This window comes from Amblyomma mixtum, chromosome 1, assembly GCF_055824585.1.
Source record: "Amblyomma mixtum isolate Tamu chromosome 1, ASM5582458v1, whole genome shotgun sequence".
Classification (NCBI taxonomy): domain Eukaryota; kingdom Metazoa; phylum Arthropoda; class Arachnida; order Ixodida; family Ixodidae; genus Amblyomma; species Amblyomma mixtum.
The window spans coordinates 55,113,756-55,131,943 of NC_143012.1; the positions used below are offsets into that span (position 1 = coordinate 55,113,756).

Consider the following 18,188-nt stretch of genomic DNA (forward strand, 5'->3'; position numbering starts at 1 on the left):
TGTATTTTCGTTCTTGCTCTTTTCTACGTTACAAGAGCTTGGTTGTCAGTATAAGTGGCGTTTTTGTAATCAGGAGCTGGTATTCTGTCGATACAAGCCAGCTTCAATTTCTCCTCAGTGTCCCTTTAAGAAACATCTAAGGGCCTCCAAAGAGTTTTTAGTTAATTCAAGGTGTAGTAGAGGGGCTCAGGCCCTAGCCTTTTCAACCTAGCGGTAACACATTTCACATGAAATTCGATGAAAGTAGCCCAAAGGCTGCCGCATTCAACTTCCAGCCTCGTTATGTACGCGCTAGTAGTGAGCCATATCCTTTGTCAAAGGCCTTCTTTTACTTTTTTTAAGCAGTCTAAAGTTGTTTTTAATCACTCTGTTCTTTTTTCTTATCTATGTGTATGCATTATCTTTGTGTATGCGTAGAGCGCTGTTTTCATTGTTCTTCAGTCATGTATGAAGGATGGCGTCTTGAGTTTCACCTTTCAAGCCTTTCTCTTCTTTATAGGCTTGCACGCACAGAGAGCGCGTATCATTCAACATCGTAGGAACACTCTTGTGTGACAAAGGGATTCCTCATATGATCTTTTGAAAATGTCCCACCGAATACATTCCGAAGCTCTAGACGTTTAATCCGTCACTGAGGAGAGATTCTGCTTCAGCTCTTTATTCTAGCCCGTCGCCAATTACGAGAGCACATACGTAACATAAACCGATTTGTCATAGTCTAAAGAGCTTTTTTTGTAATTTCGGGTGAAAAACATCCTACGTGATGTTAGTGTTCGCGTCCACTTAGTCTTAATCGTAGGATTTCCAAGGCAGTATATTTATTTTCGAATCGCGCTGACAACTAAGGCATATTGTGTAATCGCAGTATTTGGTGGTTACCAGGGAATCTTTAATATAATTAGGTTCGAAATATTGGAATATGGCTGAAGCGCACGCTCGAATTTTGGATTTAATTCTAGTTCTTCCCCCCCTGTGACGATCGCCGATCGAAACAAGCATCGAAAATTACTAGTTTTAAACAAATCGATAAAACTGTCATTTTAACGTATTTTTACCAACCTGTTAACTGCTGGAAAAAAAAAACTCTAAACATTCCTGTTGATCTTGAAGCGCCACCACACTACGCGCTTATAATGAAATGTCGCAAAGCATTTGCTCAGAGCTGATAGTTGCATTCGACACTGAACACATTTCTTAGAGGCGCAGCTCTGGGTTCCAGGTCGGCAGCCTGAATTCTCCGTTGCGTGGCACCAACCAGTGGTAGAATTTGATGACTATTGATGACAATGAGCTAGCCTTGACACGCACTAAATGAAACTTGTAATAAGTTTCGTATTTTTTATGTATGTTTCCTGTTCTTGAAGGCAGAATTAAGAGCCTACTGTTTATTGGCTCGCAACTTTATTCCCGCATATGCTGTCCATAGTAATGCCGGCAACAGGAAATGTTTGGCCTTGCTTCAGGTTGGCTATTAAGAGCCACTGAAACTTGGTTAACTGTATGGAGAAAACATGTGCATAACTCACCTTGTAGCTGGTCAGCCTACCGTTCTTACGAATAGGAGGTTCCCACTGTATCCTCACACTGTCTTCAGTCTGATCCAAAAACTGAATGTTCACAGGAGCCTCCGGAGCTGAAAATTCAGGTTATGTTTGAGTTTGAAATTTAAATTAGAAATTGGGTCTTGCTGCGTCATCGACCATGAAACACAAGATACAGATTGTATGCTGAATAGACTTGTTTCGATTATTCGGACAACTAAGAACATCGAAATGTTCCTAATAAACACAGGTTTCCTCGGCTCAAAGACTCATTCCTTTTTTAAGCAATATGAATGGGAGCCATAATACAAGCATATATTGGTTCCAATTGATGAGACGGGGCGTTATCTCACGCCCCTCCTTTGATGACGACTTTGACACCTAAGAAAAAGTGAGTTGTCAACAGCATTCAAGCACAGCCCAATAATTTCTGCATATCAAGAAAATGCTCTTCTGCTCAGGGATACCTGCAGTCAGCCTTAGAGCCAACACCACAGATTTTGAAGCTGAGGAGAGCCACTCTAGAAGCTAGTTACTGTTCACGCGCAGTGTAGCTCAAAATTTATCTGTCCCATGCTCTGATCGGTACTAACTAGACAGCGGTAAACCTAAGCTACTTAACTGCATTTCTACCACACTTGAAGAACAGTTATTTTGCATGGTCATCTGATCGACTATGTGTAGAAAAAACTAGCAAGGTTAGTAAAAACAGAAATAAAAAAATTGGGGACATATGGGAGCAAATTTATGCCCGAAATTTCGCCCGCATCTTTCGCCAGTATTTCCCACAAACTGAGACACGATGAGTCGTTGAAAGCTAATAACCGCACATGGACACGATCGTTTAGCTAGAACGAGTTTGCTGAATCTGCGGCGTCCGTTCGATCACTAAACGCACCCGGTAAGAAATAAGCGGTAGGCAAAATTTGCGGCAAAGCTACTTCAGTAAATGAGTACCGGGCACATATCTGGAACGTGGCAGAATCGAGGCTCAGGGTGCAAACAGGTGAAGACTTCTTAACTTGCTCTCTGCCTAGAGGGAAGCACAGATCTTTTTAACTATCGTGAGAACTTGGAACTGAGTTTAGCAGCTCAAAGCCGAAGTTAATATATTTGTAATGTGAAAAAGGACACTATATTATCTCGCTATTGAAGTTGATGCAGTCCTGCGATGCTTAGAAGAAGCACCAGTCATCGTCATGACCTTGCGGAGAAAATATTACAATTCCCTTCTTTGAATCACGAGGCGGCGGTCAGTCATATTTAACGACCAAGTTATTCCCGAATGCACCTCTGGAGCCTTTGCGGGCGTCGCTAGGGGACAGTCACTTAATGAGCGGAGACCTTTCTCCACTATTTCATACGGATACAGCGTTTCTAGCGGTACCAGTCGAGCGCACAGCTTGGACAGGAAATATTCCTCCTTCAGTCAGCGAATCTTATATTTTAGATTTTCCTCAGGACAGGAGCCGGAGCAGGTGCGTATTTCACATCAATGACCCATGCAGGTGAGTCGGCTTCTCAGAACTATATATCAGACGAGAGGTGCCTATCTGCTAGTCAGGACATCGAGCTGAATACGTGCTTATTTTTAAAAAACAGCACACCTTTAAGACACGGATTGAGCAAGATAGGATGACACAGCGCTGTCGTCCTACCTTGCTCAGCCCGCGTCTTAAGGGTGCGCTGTTTTTTTTTCAAATATGAACTGCCTACTAGCCCGTTCGACTACTCTTGCACGAACACATGTTCTCGCCAAAAAAAAGTACGAGGCACGCATCTTTCGAACGTTGTGCAGAAAGCAGTGTGTGTCACCGAGCAGCAGAACAGTCGTAACTGGAAAAATGCTTTCACAGCAGAAAGTATGAATCACGGCTTCGGGAGATAAAGGTTCTGGTCAAAAGAAGATATAAAACAATGGAGGTTTTTAAAGCTTTTGTCATTAGTAAGAGAGGAAAAGAATGTGTTAGCGATAAATCTCCAGAACAGAATAGGCTTGGGCAGGTTGAAATTCATTGCAACAGCGTAATCATAGCGCGGGAAACAACACTGGACAAAGACGAGACGGGGCAAGCGCTAGTCCCGTCTCGTCTTTGTCCGGTGTTGTTTCCCGCGCTATGATTACACTGTTGCGATAAATCTCCGCCTTTTTTAAGACTGAGGTGTGATGTCTCGAAAGGTTTGATTGATTGTACATGGTCTCACTTTCTGCGCATGCCTTGGTTTTCTTTACATTTGCTGGTTTCTTAGTGAATCAAGTTAGATGAAGTTAGCGCTTGTCCTATGTCGTTTTTCTATTGTGTGTGTCTTTGTAGGCGCTATTGTTTCCTGTCTCAAGCAGTATGCGCCTTCTAGAGGAAGTCGAAGTTCTTCTGAGATTCGGGTTTTACTCGGAACTTCACGCAGCCTGGGTTTTTATAGCCGACTTCAACACGGCGCACCAAAGTCAAGCGCGTGTTAAAGATTAACACCTATATCTGCATCGATCGTAACTTCTTTTCCAGGCTTCACGAAGCGCCCAGACAAGAAAACAGGCTGGGCTATTTCCCTGTTCTTCACATTTCTGTCTTTCATGACATAAATGTTCCTCTTTCAGAACATTAAATCATTTTCTTTTTCATTTTTAACCACAACAAAAAAAGAGGCCCAATTGACGAAGCGATGGCGAAAGATTTCATGAGAAACATCTGAATAGCTGGCTTTCCAAAAAAGAGAAATAAAGCACTTACGCATTTCCCTTGTCTCGACATCCAGCACAACAGAGTACGCTGAATATTCAGTACCGTTATTCTTAGCTCGCACCTGCAGAAATGAATACGAATTATTAGGTGTTTTTCGTATCTTCAAATATGCTACTGACAAAACGGGCTCTGTCCCGACAACCTTCTTTTTGTCTGTGTATGTTTCGTGCCTTTCACCAAAGACGAAGAGTTAACAACTGGTTTAACAAGACGTTTTTTTTTATTCTTGCGGTGAGCACTTCGTTCCAAACCTGATTTATGAGCACCGTGGCAGAGAGACTGTCGCTTAAAAACAGAACATAAATGCTGATTTCTGTACTATAACGCGGCTGCCAGCGGATTTCCAAAAACATTATTACATTATCTGGTTCCACAATTCAGAGACAGCCCTTCTTCGGCATCTCGTATATCATAAATGCTTAAAATGGCCACTAGCTTGCAAATATCTAGTTCCAACTCCCTTCACAAAGAACCGGTAGCCTCACAGTGCAAAAAAGTTGTCTACCTAGATTCCCTCAAGAACTAAAAAAACGTACTCTGCAGAAATAGCTTATGAGTTTCGATATGTTTCTCGGCACTCAACTCCGGAAGAGTACAAATAGCACATGTGTATGCACGGGCAATTCTCAACACGCCATACTGTGAAGCTGCGGTGAGGGCTTTCCGGCAAGCAGCCAGACAAGCACTTGCAAAAGAAACTTGTTTGGGGCGCTGACAGTGAAAGTGTTTTCATACATTTTGCGAAAGCTTTTGACACTTTCATTCAATCCAAGTTAATGTTGAAATGAAATCTCATATTGAAGAATTCAAATTTAGTAACTTTCTCTCTCAGCACTTACAGTGTGTGAACTACAGCTGCGCTCAGTCTTTCGTCGCCACCGTAACATCCGGTGTGCCACAAGGCCCGTTCTTAGGGTCTTTATTATTTCTATTTTATATTAATTACCTGTGTTGTAACATAACCTCTAACATTCGCATGTACGCTGATCACTGAGTTCTATGACACCATTTATTCTTCATAGGATAAGTCCTGCATTAATGAATCATTTTGTAGCTTCTGCAGGTGGTGTGAAAGTTGGCAGATAAAAATATGACTTCCGTATATCTGTGGTTATGACATTTAGTAGTAGTTCCTCTTGATCAATTTTTGATCACTCTTTGCATATTATACCTCTTGAATGGGTATCAGAGTAGAAGAATCTAGGAATTATTTTTCCTCCAACTTATCCTGGCTTGGTTTGATTTATGGGGTTTAGCGTTCCAAAGTGACCCAGGCTATGAGGGGTGCCGTAGTGAAAGTTTCCGGAAATTTAGACAACCTGAGGATATTTAACGTGTGCTGCCATAGCACAGTACATGGGCCTCTATAATTCTGCCTGAATCGAAATTCGATCGCCGTGGCCGGGATCGAACCCGTGTCTTTCGAGTCAGCAGCCGCCATAACCACTAATCAACCACAGCTGTTCCAACTTATCATGGTCCAAACGCATTGACTTCGTTTGTAATACAGCCCGTAAAAATTAGGATATCTTAGACGAATATTAACCAAGGCTCGAAATGAATCCAGGCTACTAATGTACACATGCCTAATCCATCCAATTCTTTACTACGCTTGCTTTGCTTTGTACGGAATCCTTACAAAGTAACAGAGGTAGAAATTGAGGCCATTATCTTAGTGGGTTTCCCCCTTCTTTTGCCCTTAAATAATTACAAATAACTTCCCTCGCCACTCGCCGGAAACTAGAACCGTTAAATTTTTTCTGCTTTATCGTTCATTGGCACTACCAGCTCTGAAGCTACAGGTAAAGTGTTTGTCAGAAGTAACCAGGCTGCATGGTTTGGTTCTAGCTCGTACAGTGGAGCCCTTACAGCTTCCCTGAAGCCTAAATTGCCTTTAAAGGTAAAGACTGGGGGTCTTCTTACCTTCCAACACCTCTTGATCTTTAGGAAACCCACAAGGGCTCCACTATACAAGCTAGAAGCAAACCATGCAGACTGGTTACTTTTGACAAAGACGGTACATCACGTGTGCCATACCATCGTAAACAAGAAGTTATCGCAATCTTAATCTCCCACCTTTACTTGCTCGCACTGATGTGTTTAACTACCGTTTCCTTCCGCTTACCATTGAACATTGGAATACATTACCTGGTCCAGTGGATTCCCTCCTAATAGATTTATGCATGTAATAACTGGTTCATAATCTCTTTCTTCATTGTTCCCACTCTCCCAATTTGTGTAGTGTGCCCTAGATGTGCCCTACGCGCCTGCCTCGGGACGCCTTATCGCGGTGCACAGACGCGAATTCAGAGACAGCGAGCACGTGGAACCAATGCATTTATTCTCGCTTGTCTCGCCACTCCGCGCCATGGTAACGCGCTGACAAGGCGGTGGGTAGATATTCTCGCTATACTGGTAAAACATTGGCGGGTGTACGTGCGTGCCTATAATAAGCTGAATTAATTTAGTGGGTTCTTCCATCTTTTTTATTAAATACACGCTGCAAGCAATAGCATCTCTGCATCAGGATCTTTTTGCAGCGAAAGCTACACATGACACGTTCTACGAAATCACGGCGCTCCATTTTTTCCCTTTCCCTCCATTCTCTTGCTGTTGCAGGGATCTAGGGGACCGGCAGAAAGCCACCTTGCGTGGAATCGACTAAATTATCCGTCTGGCGATATCATTTATCGCCCCTTCCCTTCACCTGAACTTTCACTCAAATGCGCTTTACTACTGCGCGTCCTGCGACATTTCTTTGCTACTGAACTTCTAAAACACCCAATTAAAAAATAAACAGAACATATTTGTAACATGTTAAGAGAAAAAAATGCACTTTAGACTAGACCGCACTTCACAAAGAAGCGGGCCGTGATAGCTGCTTTTCAAATATATATATTAAATATCAAAGCGATGTGCTAACAGTGCACAACCACCACGGATTTATTTCCAACAACAGCGCGCTATGAAAGAAAGATGCCCAATACACAGTCATAATTGCTGACAGTGAATAGACATATGACACTGCTTGTTCGTTAATAACCAAAAAATATATTGAATATATCATACCGAGAAGTGGTAAACCTCGTTGGGATGTAAGTTGATCACCGTGTAGCAATGCCTTGGAGTATAGTCTTTTCCGCGTGTGCAGTTCTGGGGCATGATATCAATTACGATAACGTTGCCGCTGTCACTACTTTTCCAGTACTGAAGCTGGTAGCTCTTCAGGACACCATACGGTGGGTACGGGGCGTCCCAGGAGAGAGAGACGCTCTCTGGCGACAGTTGGTCGACCCGCAAAACATCTGGCCGAGGCGGCGCTATTGGAGGTAAGAAAAGTGTACAAAAGCCATTGTGAGCATTTAAAACACTTCAAAGGGCTCTCGGGATTCATGTACTTACATTGGAATTGCGCAGTTATTTTCACCGCACAAAATAACAGTGGTTACCTATTGAATATGAGTTAGGTTGACACGTGATAAAAGGTCAAAACGTGATAGTTTAACACATGAAATTATAGAGGCATTTCTTATTCACGATAATAGTGGCGTATGCATCAGCGATCCCTCTATCACTCTCAATGATAGAGCTCTTTTCTTTATCCGGAAAAGGCATCTAACTGTGTCACGCGCATGCGCCACGGCAAGGATGTGTGTGTCTTGTCAGCGTTATGTACGATCAGTAGTTTTGGTTGTCTTCCTTTCGTTTTGGTGTTTTCCTGGATAGGAAAGCATTTAAAGAGCGCTTCCTTCGAATAAAAATCAGTTGCGAGTCAGCGCTTGTATTCTGTCTTTCTTTCTTCATTTGTCTCGTTTGTCCGCGCTGTTTTCACTGTGAATTAATACCAACCCGCCCAAATCGCAGCATTCATTATCTTTAAAAGACTAAATTCGTGAAACATGAAAACAAAAAGGGCTGTCAACTGCATTCGAAGAGTGTACTCATACTGGCGGATTGCTGCAGCTATGTATTCGCGAGATATGTTTCTCAGCCCAAAGAAAACAAATGTTAGGATATTTATGTAAGAAAGGATGTGACAGTTGAGCATAATACCCAGCAGCGTTAAATGAAAGAAAAAGGTTATATACGGCACAAGTTTTCAATCACTTAAATGCGGATATTAGGCCAGAAAGGGACTGAATAAAAAAGGATCTCCTTTTTTTTGTACGCGCTTCAAGGCTAGCTATTTCAAATATTTCATCAATGGCACTGTGCCTAGAATAGTATCGCAAGATGCACCTCTGATTCCGAACAAACATCGTTACTACGCGTAGGAGAGTGAGCATCTGAAGGCATGAGAAAGTAGGTATTTCTCAGTTACAAAACAGTTTTTACCGGTAGTAGCCTGTTTCCAAGATATAATAATGCCACAATATTAAGTTTTATGTTAATTTAGTAAGTTGCTTTGAGTGCTATAGGCAGCCAGCACTCAGCATCGCTAGCTAACGGACACAAACTCAGGGCTAGAAAACCCCTTCAGAATGGTTATACTTCGCTTATTAATACGACAACGGTTTCAGTTGCTGACCCAATTTTCTCGACCTTCGCTATCTGAAAAGTAAAGGTGGTCGTTCTTTTTTTTTCTTTACAGAAGGCTTTCCAAGGCAGTGACAGTGCCTTTTGCCGCCTTTGAGTCCTCTGCTTTTCAGCATCCGCTCCTACACAAAAGCGCCATTCTGCTCCTTCGAATGTATTCCGCTAATACAATAACACTGGTGCGAAATATTAAATGCAGTGTTGATAACAAATAGAAAAACGCATAGGTGACATTTGCTTTCGTCCTATCTGCGCCGGAGAGAAGACGCAAAAATTACGATCGCGTTTACTTTTTTGCGTTAACAAAGGGTGAATTTAGAAAGCTTTAAAGCTACTCTGCAGTCGAAACATTTGCGTCCCGGAAGAAGCACGAAACTCTGTATCATGCAGGAAGCATAGAACCCCGGAACGAGATTTATTGCTTTAGTACAAGGCAGTGTGAGAGAGAAGCTCCCGCTATAAACTTGAAAGCTATAACGATAGCTTTTAAACAGCGCATCACAACAGTACCCCACGCTTCCTTTCTTTCGAAAGGATATGATTCAAGGTTAGATGTCCACTAAAAAAATTGCGCCTCTCCCGTAACCGAGAGTAGAGTAAGCATGAAATGTTTACGGGCCTAACACAGGCTCTATTGCTCGGTTTAAGCAGCTGTGACGGTGGCGGCATTGAAATCCAGGACGATGGAGAAGCGTACGCGGGCACGACGAGACGCAGGCCTGGGAAGAATGTACAGGGTGGTCCACTCTAAGTGCGAACAAAGCTTCGCGTGGCCGCGCTCCGCGGAGCGCCAGCGTATCCGGCGCGTTCGCGCATCGAAGCAAAGCTGCGCAGGCGCACATGGGCCCGGGGCAGGAGCTTCGTGTCGTCTGCTACAGCGCTGCGCCTGCGCGCACCTCAAGCGAGGTGCGCGCCAGCGCGGTAGCAGACGACACAAAGCTCCTCCCCCGGGCCCCTGTGCGCCTGCGCGGCTTTGCTTCGATGCGCGAAGCCCATAAGAGATCACGTATGACAACGAAGTGTATCGTGGCATTTATGTGCTTTTCGCACGCGTTATTAGAAATCGGAAATTATAATTCCGTGCAATGAAATGCACAGCTCGAGTGATATCTTGATGAACATTGAGAAGACACTTGCAGCAGTTATTTTTTGTGACTCGTTTGGAGAGCAACCGGCGCTTGTATGCCGGTCCCGTAGGAGGGCTTAGAGAGTCTCGTTTAAACTCGTTACATCTCGTACGGTGCCCGGATGTTCTCGTTTCAGAGCCCGGATGAGTGGAATTCAATGCCCGGATGAAGGCTCTCGGCGTGACGTCACCACAATGCCGACAACGGGAGCTAAAAGCATTTCATGCTTAATAATCTAACGCTAGATTGCTGCACTACTGATTGCACTCACGAATTCATGGTGATAGCGGTAGCCGGCATAGAAAAAGAAGTATTTTTCCTATTTCATTCATGTGGCAGAACATATATGGTCCTTTCTTAAAGAACCTTGAAAGGTGACTGGACAGTAGTCACCCCCAAATCAAGATATGGCCCTTTCCAACGTAAAAAATTATGGCTTCAGCATCACTGTTTGCTGGTTGGCGCGCGACTTAGTCTTGAGGTTCTCATTTAAATGAACAGAGCACCAAGTAAAATGAGTGGCTTACGGGTTGGGTTTGTTGTGAAGTTCAGGGCGGCAAACTTGGCAGAACGTCCCGCGTCGTTTTGGGCGAACACTTTCACGTGATAACGGGTGTAAGGAACCAAGTCAATATAGTTCACGAACACTCTTTTCACAGTCCTGTTGCGCAGCTCTGTTTCCCAGGGTTCGTCGCTCTTCAGCTCCACGTAGTAAGCAGTGATTGGTCCATTCGCACTTTGGCAAGGCACCTCGGACCACGTGATGGTGGTAGACGTGTTATAGGAATCAGCACGAGTCAACTGCATCGGTGCTCCGTCAGGTACTGCAAGGGATGGTCCACATTGATATATTTAGCATTCAAGGCGCACTGCTCAAAAGTAAGCTAATCAAGAAAAGTAAAAGCTTCCTCTGAAAAATATCAATTAGTGAAGGATCGGTGTGAACAAGCCAAGTTTATGCAGCCTTTACACGACAGCGTGTACAGCTCGTTCCATCGAAAAGCCACCGGCGTTGTAATAGTTTTGAGCACCACGCATCGGGAAAAATTCGTATCATGCCAACCATTTGCCTCAGAATGTTCCGAATGGTATCATACGATTAAACGTTTTGTGCAGGATAAACTTACTGTTAAGTTAGAGCCCAGCTTGCCCCAGAGATTCAAACTGACAACCTATAACCAAGGGCTGTGCATCATGCACAGTTTGGGTGTCCACCAAGGGAAGTTAGATTGTCACTGCGGCATCTCCTTTCCTCAAAAAACCAAATTTCGATTTGTCCAAGGGGCGATGGCCTTCCATGGACTGTCTTGCAGCGCTGCAACACGCTGTCGTGTTCCACTCTTAAAGGCGAAGCTTAAGCTTTCTCTAAGTTTTTGTTCGCCTGCAAATTGAACATTATAAGGTTGTATTTTAGAACATTTTGTTTCTCATCAATATTCCCGTCCTTAAGAAAAAGAAATAAAAGTGTTTGACGAATACAGCCGAATCTTTATTAGTCTAAATTTATTATGCGTGGAAACCTGCGCAACACAGTCTTGCGGGTGATAAACTGCTAAGATGAAATTAAAAGAAGAAATCGCTGTAATCCAGAGAAAGTCCTGTGGGTGTAAATTCTGCCCCAAAGTATGAAAGAACAAACTAGCAGTACAGACATGTTGCGAAGCAATGGCACCATTTTTTATGCCATAATTACGACTCCTGTGACTATTATCTCAAATGTAGAGATGGCTACAAGTGTCTGGTCGATATGAAATAGCTAGCGAGGGGACAAGCATTAGCAGGAAGTTTTTATGCACGCCATATGAAGGAAACGAAAAATTTGTGCGGGCTTTCGGGCTAGTTGGTATTGTCTAATGTAAAGAAATTAGCGTAAAAGTAGAGACAAATGACAAAGAAGGAGACACATATGAAGATTAACAGGCGCTTAACAAATCATTAGGGCATTTGCCAAAGTGAATTTCAACAAGTATTGTGGCAATGTCAGAAGGGTGGGTAACAATTTTGGCAAGTCGAGGAGCCATTTAAATGCGCCCTTTTGGTTAGTCAGCTGAAGAAGCGATAATGGAATGGTCAAATAAGATAAAGACACTGTTGAGATCAAAGTTAGCTTCCACGCTTTATCAGCTTAAGGACCTTATATTTTGACATTTTAAGCAACCCTTCGAGGGTACTGCTTTCTCTTGAATATAGTCGCATATCGTCAGCTCAATATAGTTACCGATATCGCGGATGCAGGCTTCGAAATGCACATGTAAAGAGAGATGTAGAATCCATATATGCAGTAAGGATTGACTTTGTAAAACTGGTTTTGTATTCCGTTCAAGGTATTAACTTACTAAATGCCCCTCGTATATTATAGTGCAGTTCTCATTAAACGATTGAAGGAATAAAAATTATATTCTGAGCGAAAAAAGAGTGTCGGTGCATTCGTTGATTTTCGTTCCGGTCCCGATCGCCAAAACGTTTTTCACTCAGACTCACCCCTGCTTCAGGATACTAGGAAGGTAATCTAGAAGAAATATTTTAAGAATTTATTAGTTGCACTCAAGGGAAGAATGTGCAGGATATTGCGTCGCTGACGCAGCTGTGCATAATTCATGATTTTAATAACAGGGAGGCGCCAACGAGTAAATAAGCGACGATGGTTGCCGTTTATTAAGAGGAACTTCGGCGTTATTAGGAATTCATAACGGTGCTAAGCACCGGTCGTATCATGTGCATAGGTCAACCATTTTACACCGTGCAAGCCCTTCCTAGAAATTCTGAACAGGCGTATTTTTGAAAGGCAAGATGTATACGAACATAATTTTTTGAGCACGACAAGATTGCGCTACAATGATTCATATATTCTCAGATCTCTCCTCGGGCGATAACTCGTTTCTGCTAGTTATTCTCAAAAAAACGCACCTCATTGGTTTCAGTAGCAGGCATAATTACTCGGTAAAAACATTAAAAGCAAGAATTTTCTGCGAATTAGAACGTTTCACTAATGCCATGAGAATGTTAATGCCAACATCTTTCAATATTGCACAGTAGCCTCAAATCAGAAATGGTATCCTCTAAAGGTAGACTTCATAGCGCACCCTATTAGTAATTTTTTGCTTAGCTATGGCTTTCAGTCTAGTTATGCATTTAAGTGGGCTTATGCAAATACTGTTTTTCTTTGTTCCTTTAGGCGAATATTTGGAATGCTTCTCGAATACAAGGTAATTACATGGAAAAGTAAGTGCAGAGATTTGATGTTGTGTTGATGTTCAGTGAAAATGACATGGAAATTTAAGAATTCGGAATACACGCGGAGGCGACCTGATCGCTGGCGTCAAGGTAGGCTTGACGCAGAGGCATATACGGCTTTATCTAAGATTTTGCGCTATTTTTAAAAACGGTCTCTTTGAATTAGAAGAGCGGTTTTCGGCATAGTTTTGTCGGCATCGTAGTATGTCAGAATGCATCTAAGATGTGTAACAGCAGTGAAGTTAACTAATAAGTAATATTTAATCTTTAACTATAATTGTTATGCTCCTCAGTTATTCAGGTGCGCTCAGCCCACCGTAAATATTATTCATATCAGTTTTTAGAATTTGGAAAATGTAATTAACCTTAGAAATGTGGCCCAACAAAGTTTGACTACATCGCGCCAAAATGCATGCTTTTTCGAGAAGCTTGTAGGCCAAGCAACCTCTCCAGTGTACGTAACACGCCGAAATAGCCACAATTTGTTGGGCCACAGCGCCGAGGGTGACCACGTTTTCAAAATTCTAAAAACTGATATGGATATAAATTGCCGTAGGCCACACGCCTTTCAATATTTAAGGAGCCTAATAATAACAGTGAAAAAGTTAACTATTCAATATTAGTTAACCAACTTGCTAGATAACACGTCTTAGCTTTATTAGGATGCACAACACTGAGAATGCTATGCCGAAAAAAGCGCACACCTAAGTCAAAAAGCCTGTTTCTAAAAATTGTGTAATGTCGAACCCTGTACAGCAAAACTGCCACCGAACAGAAGGACGTGTTTCACATTTGTAATTACCGGCAATTCCGCAGTGTTTCTGGTGTGCGACAAGCACGCCACTGACACTGTGGTCGCGTTGGTTTAAATCCCGCTTCACACGCCCAGGATGTTTATTTCCGGCCTGAAACAGGACGTCTTCTCATTTCACTTATTTTGGAAGCACGGGCTGTCAGGTAACAGCGTTTCCGATCACTGCAGTTCATCCTGTTCAATTGAACAGGATGAACTTCCTTCCCTTCTTAATTGGCCCGGCGCATGTGCACACGGATGCTGCACAGTGTTCTCGCCTTCTTCGCTCGGCATCCGCTGCAAGACGCTTCGGTTTTCATGTTTTAGAACGCGTAGCTGCAAAAGGATATTTGAACAAGAAGATGACACATGTGCAGTCTGTGGTAAATCAGTCGAAACAATTGAACATCTGATATTCGAATGTGATGGCCTCTATCCAGGTGTCGGAGCAGGCACAGTCACTCTTCATGATGCCCTACCATTTACAGATAACCGTGTTCATCTGAATGAATCTGCGGTGGAACCCAATCGGCACTGAAACTACTTTGGACGTCCTGTGGACGTTTAGGACTTCCATGGGACGTCCAAGAGAATACTAGTGCCTATTGGGAAGTTAGAAAAAATTTATTGGAAGATTAGTGGCTCAAAAGCATAGATGTGGCATTAGGTTAGAAGTGCTGGATTAAAAATGTCATCATTATCATCATCAGCTTGGCTACGCCACACTGGAGGGCAAAGGCCTCTCCCATGTCTCTCCAATTAACCCTGTCCTTCGCCAGTTGCGGCCACCATATCCCCGCAAACTTCTTAATCTCATCCGCCCGCCTAACTTTATGCCGCCCCCTGCTACGTTTGCTTCTCATGGAATCCATCTCTTGAAATCTTGGATGAAAATAGTATTTTTTGAAAATGACGAATTTATAGGCCGATTTTTAACATCAATCAATAAATACGAACAAAAACTTAGCACACTTTCAACTGTCCACACTCCTTTCGAAAGGGGAGGCTTCAATCTTCCATCCATCCATTCGATATGAGACGCGCGTACTCTGTAGCGCAGACTACAGAACAGTTATTGTTACAAAATTTCCCTGCAGCTTTTTTGCTTAATTTTGTACCTGGCCATGATAAAGATGAAGAGCAAGAATAAGTAAAAAAGGAAGGACAGCGCCCGAAATGAACAGTTCGCCGAATCTCTTCTTTAACGCGTAGTGCATACTTAATTGCGTTGATAGATTCACTTAATTGTCATTGCAGCCAGTTGTTGCTTTTGTGGTCTGCATCTCACGGCATTAAAAGTAGTACCGCGTATTTCCGGCATTTCAGCGGACATGACTTTAAGTGTAAGCGGTCATCTATCAAATATTACCTTCCAAGGTGTGACGGCTCAAGAAGCCAAAATTTTGCTCTTTACCTTCTTGATAATTGTCAGTGAATTTCACTATTGAATGTAAGCTGGCTTTAGAACGGCTGTGAAGATAACGTTCGCTTTAAATCAGTGAGTTTCTTGTCGCGAATGAAATTAACTCGCAATAAATATATTCTTATAAAGTGAACGAGAGTGTCAGCCACTTTCGGCTAACTTAAACCTATCAACCTACTTTAGCGCTGTACTAAATGAGTTGATCTGAGTGCACATCAGGTTAGTTATATTTGAAGAACAAGCTTGTAATACAACCAAAGTCAGAAAACAGAGTATAGAACTTCACCAAATAAAAAAAAAAACAGAAAAAGCAGGTGCCGCATAAAACCACAGCTCGCAAGCAGATTACCTGACTTTCTCATGAATGCCTCACCGCACTAATTACAGTTAACAGACTCTACAATTACACTCTATTTCAGCATTTCTGGCCTTTGTGGCTGGCTAAAGGGATGGTACCTCAGCTATCACTGGACTGCAGCCAATCACAAGGGAAAACGTGCCCCATGGCTCGGTTCAGGCCATGATAAAGGCACGAATTGGAAAAATTTCCAAGCCAGGCGATAACTTTTACAAACAGATGATGCGAGCTAGCCCTCGCATGGCATAAATAGCTCCATCCTAGGTTCATGCCAACAAGAGCCTGTTTACACGTTCATTTCTCTGTTTTTCAGGTCGTATTGGAAAATTCCTAAAAGTCCACCCTGGCAGCCTACTAGAACGAAAGACATTTAAAAACAGAAGTTTGCTTAGAGGTGCATATGTCAGCCGATCCTGGAAGGGTTGTTCCGGTGGTTTTAAACGGCAAATACGGCCGAAAGATACCTGTGAACTTGCTCCGCGTTCTTTCATTTCTAATATGGGTTTGATTTGGACATCTAAATACACGGTTTAGTCGTTTATAAACAAACATGGGGGCTGATAATAATACTTAGCCCAAAGCTCTTCCGATAGCGATTGCGCGGCGTTTGAACAGGTTTGCGGTGGGCGCAGACGACTCGTGTCGCGCAGAGATTGAAAAGCGCTCACGTAGACGATGTACGTTGCGCACGTTTTGATAAGGCAGTGCGGCAAGCGAAGCATTCTGAGCAGTGTTTGATCAGGCGCTAGTGCAGCTGACGTGCCAGCTTTTCATGCTTCTGTTTTTCCCTGTAGTTATTCCTTGCTAGAAAAACATCTACGTGCAACTTCTTCAAGACGAAGTTTTATTCATGGTTTATAGGGGTTGAACGTCCCAACGTGACTGAGGCTGTCAGGGACGCTGTAGTTAAGGGCTCCGGAAATTTCGACTACCCGCGGTTCTTTAACACGCTCTGACATCGCACAATATGCGGACCTCTAGAATTTCGCCTACATCGAAATTCAGCCGTAGCGGCCGGGATCGAACCCACGTCTTTCGGTTCAGCCGGCGAGTGCCATAGCCACTGAGCCACAGCGGCGGCCGCTCCGATAGTGAGGCAAAGCTGGGCCTGGAAGCATATACAATAAAACCTTGATAATCAAACTTGATTAATTCAAACCCCTGGATAATTGGAAGAATTTTGGCAGCCCTGTAGCCACTAATGTAAATTTGACTGGATAATTTGAACTTGCAGACTGCACCTATCAAATTAATTTAGCAAGGTGAGTTGATGGGAGAGTATGTGACGGTATTCCATAGCTACTACGCGACGAAAGGGGAAAAAACGCTTTACTGTTGCTGTCTCCCTGCGTGTTCCTTTCTTCTGTTTTCCATTCGTCGCGCTGTAATTATGGAATAACACTTAATTATCTCGGGCGCTAACATAATCAACTGAACGAAGCAGCACGTAAAGCTCCCAAATCATTGCGTGATGCCAAGCGTACTGCGTAGCTAGCAGAAAAACCAGGAATAGTCAAACTCCCCAAGCCATTAAAGCAGCCAGGGAGATCTTGAGTGTTGAGACTATTGGACCATGAGTGAAGAAGGAAAGCGCGTGAAGGCAGCAGCATGTCTTGGAGCCAAAGGACCCCGTCAGTACCCAAGTCCGGCTCCTACTGCATAAGAGCCATTCCTGAATGTGCTGCTCTCTTCTTGAAAAGCGTTTCATACTTACACCTACTGCAGACAATGAAACAACCTTCATTTTTTTCTTAAAAAACACTACAGGGGAATAAGGCGACGAGAATAAAAGAAATGTTTATTGAGAAAGTAAATACTAGGCGGGTTGAGTAAGGGAGTCCATAGATCGAGACAACAATCAGTCACCTCTAGACAAAAATTTATGCCGGAGTGAACTGCGGATATAATGTGTCGCCCCCCCAGAGATGGTAATAAAGGGGAATGTTTCGACTCTAATACTTCTACGCACCTTTTGCACGCACGTTATTTGAGCAAAGTTATGATTTTTCATTAGTACCAGCCGCTCGTTCACACGCCGACATCTTGTTTCAACCAACTTTTGATATATTTCAACTCGATCAAAAGTATCTTCTGGCGGGCTAGTTGGACTCAATCGTTCATATTTAAAACTGCGCGAAAAACAAGGACCGAGCAAGAACACAGTAACACACACAAGCGCAGTACTGTGTGTGTTGCTTGTGTGTGTTACTGTGTTCTTGCTCAGTCCTTGTTTTGTTCGCGCAGTTTTAGATATGAACGATTCAACGCGATATTTAACCAATGCTATTACACCTAACTGAGCATTCCATCTCTGTCTGTATTTCATTCTGTTTGTGTGTGCACGAAGCCTATGCCAATCATCCGACGTGGGCATGTGCCATTTCAACGAAGTAAAACAACCTTTACGATTTCATTGAGCGGCAATCGGGGATATT

The 18,188-nt window shown here is 43.1% G+C and overlaps 1 protein-coding gene across 1 annotated transcript in view; it reads right to left on the minus strand.

Annotated features, from left to right (window-relative positions):
- LOC149366334 (receptor-type tyrosine-protein phosphatase T-like) overlaps window positions 1-18,188 on the minus strand; it is a 102,671-nt gene that overhangs the window by 58,966 nt on the left and 25,517 nt on the right. The window contains exons 12-16 of the mRNA XM_089570319.1: window positions 14,251-14,308; window positions 10,473-10,769; window positions 7,352-7,602; window positions 4,271-4,343; window positions 1,527-1,633 (exon numbers count right to left, since the gene is read on the minus strand). Of these exons, the coding sequence (XP_089426445.1) occupies window positions 1,527-1,633; window positions 4,271-4,343; window positions 7,352-7,602; window positions 10,473-10,769; window positions 14,251-14,308 (786 nt within the window). The remainder of the gene's footprint in view (window positions 1-1,526; window positions 1,634-4,270; window positions 4,344-7,351; window positions 7,603-10,472; window positions 10,770-14,250; window positions 14,309-18,188) is intronic.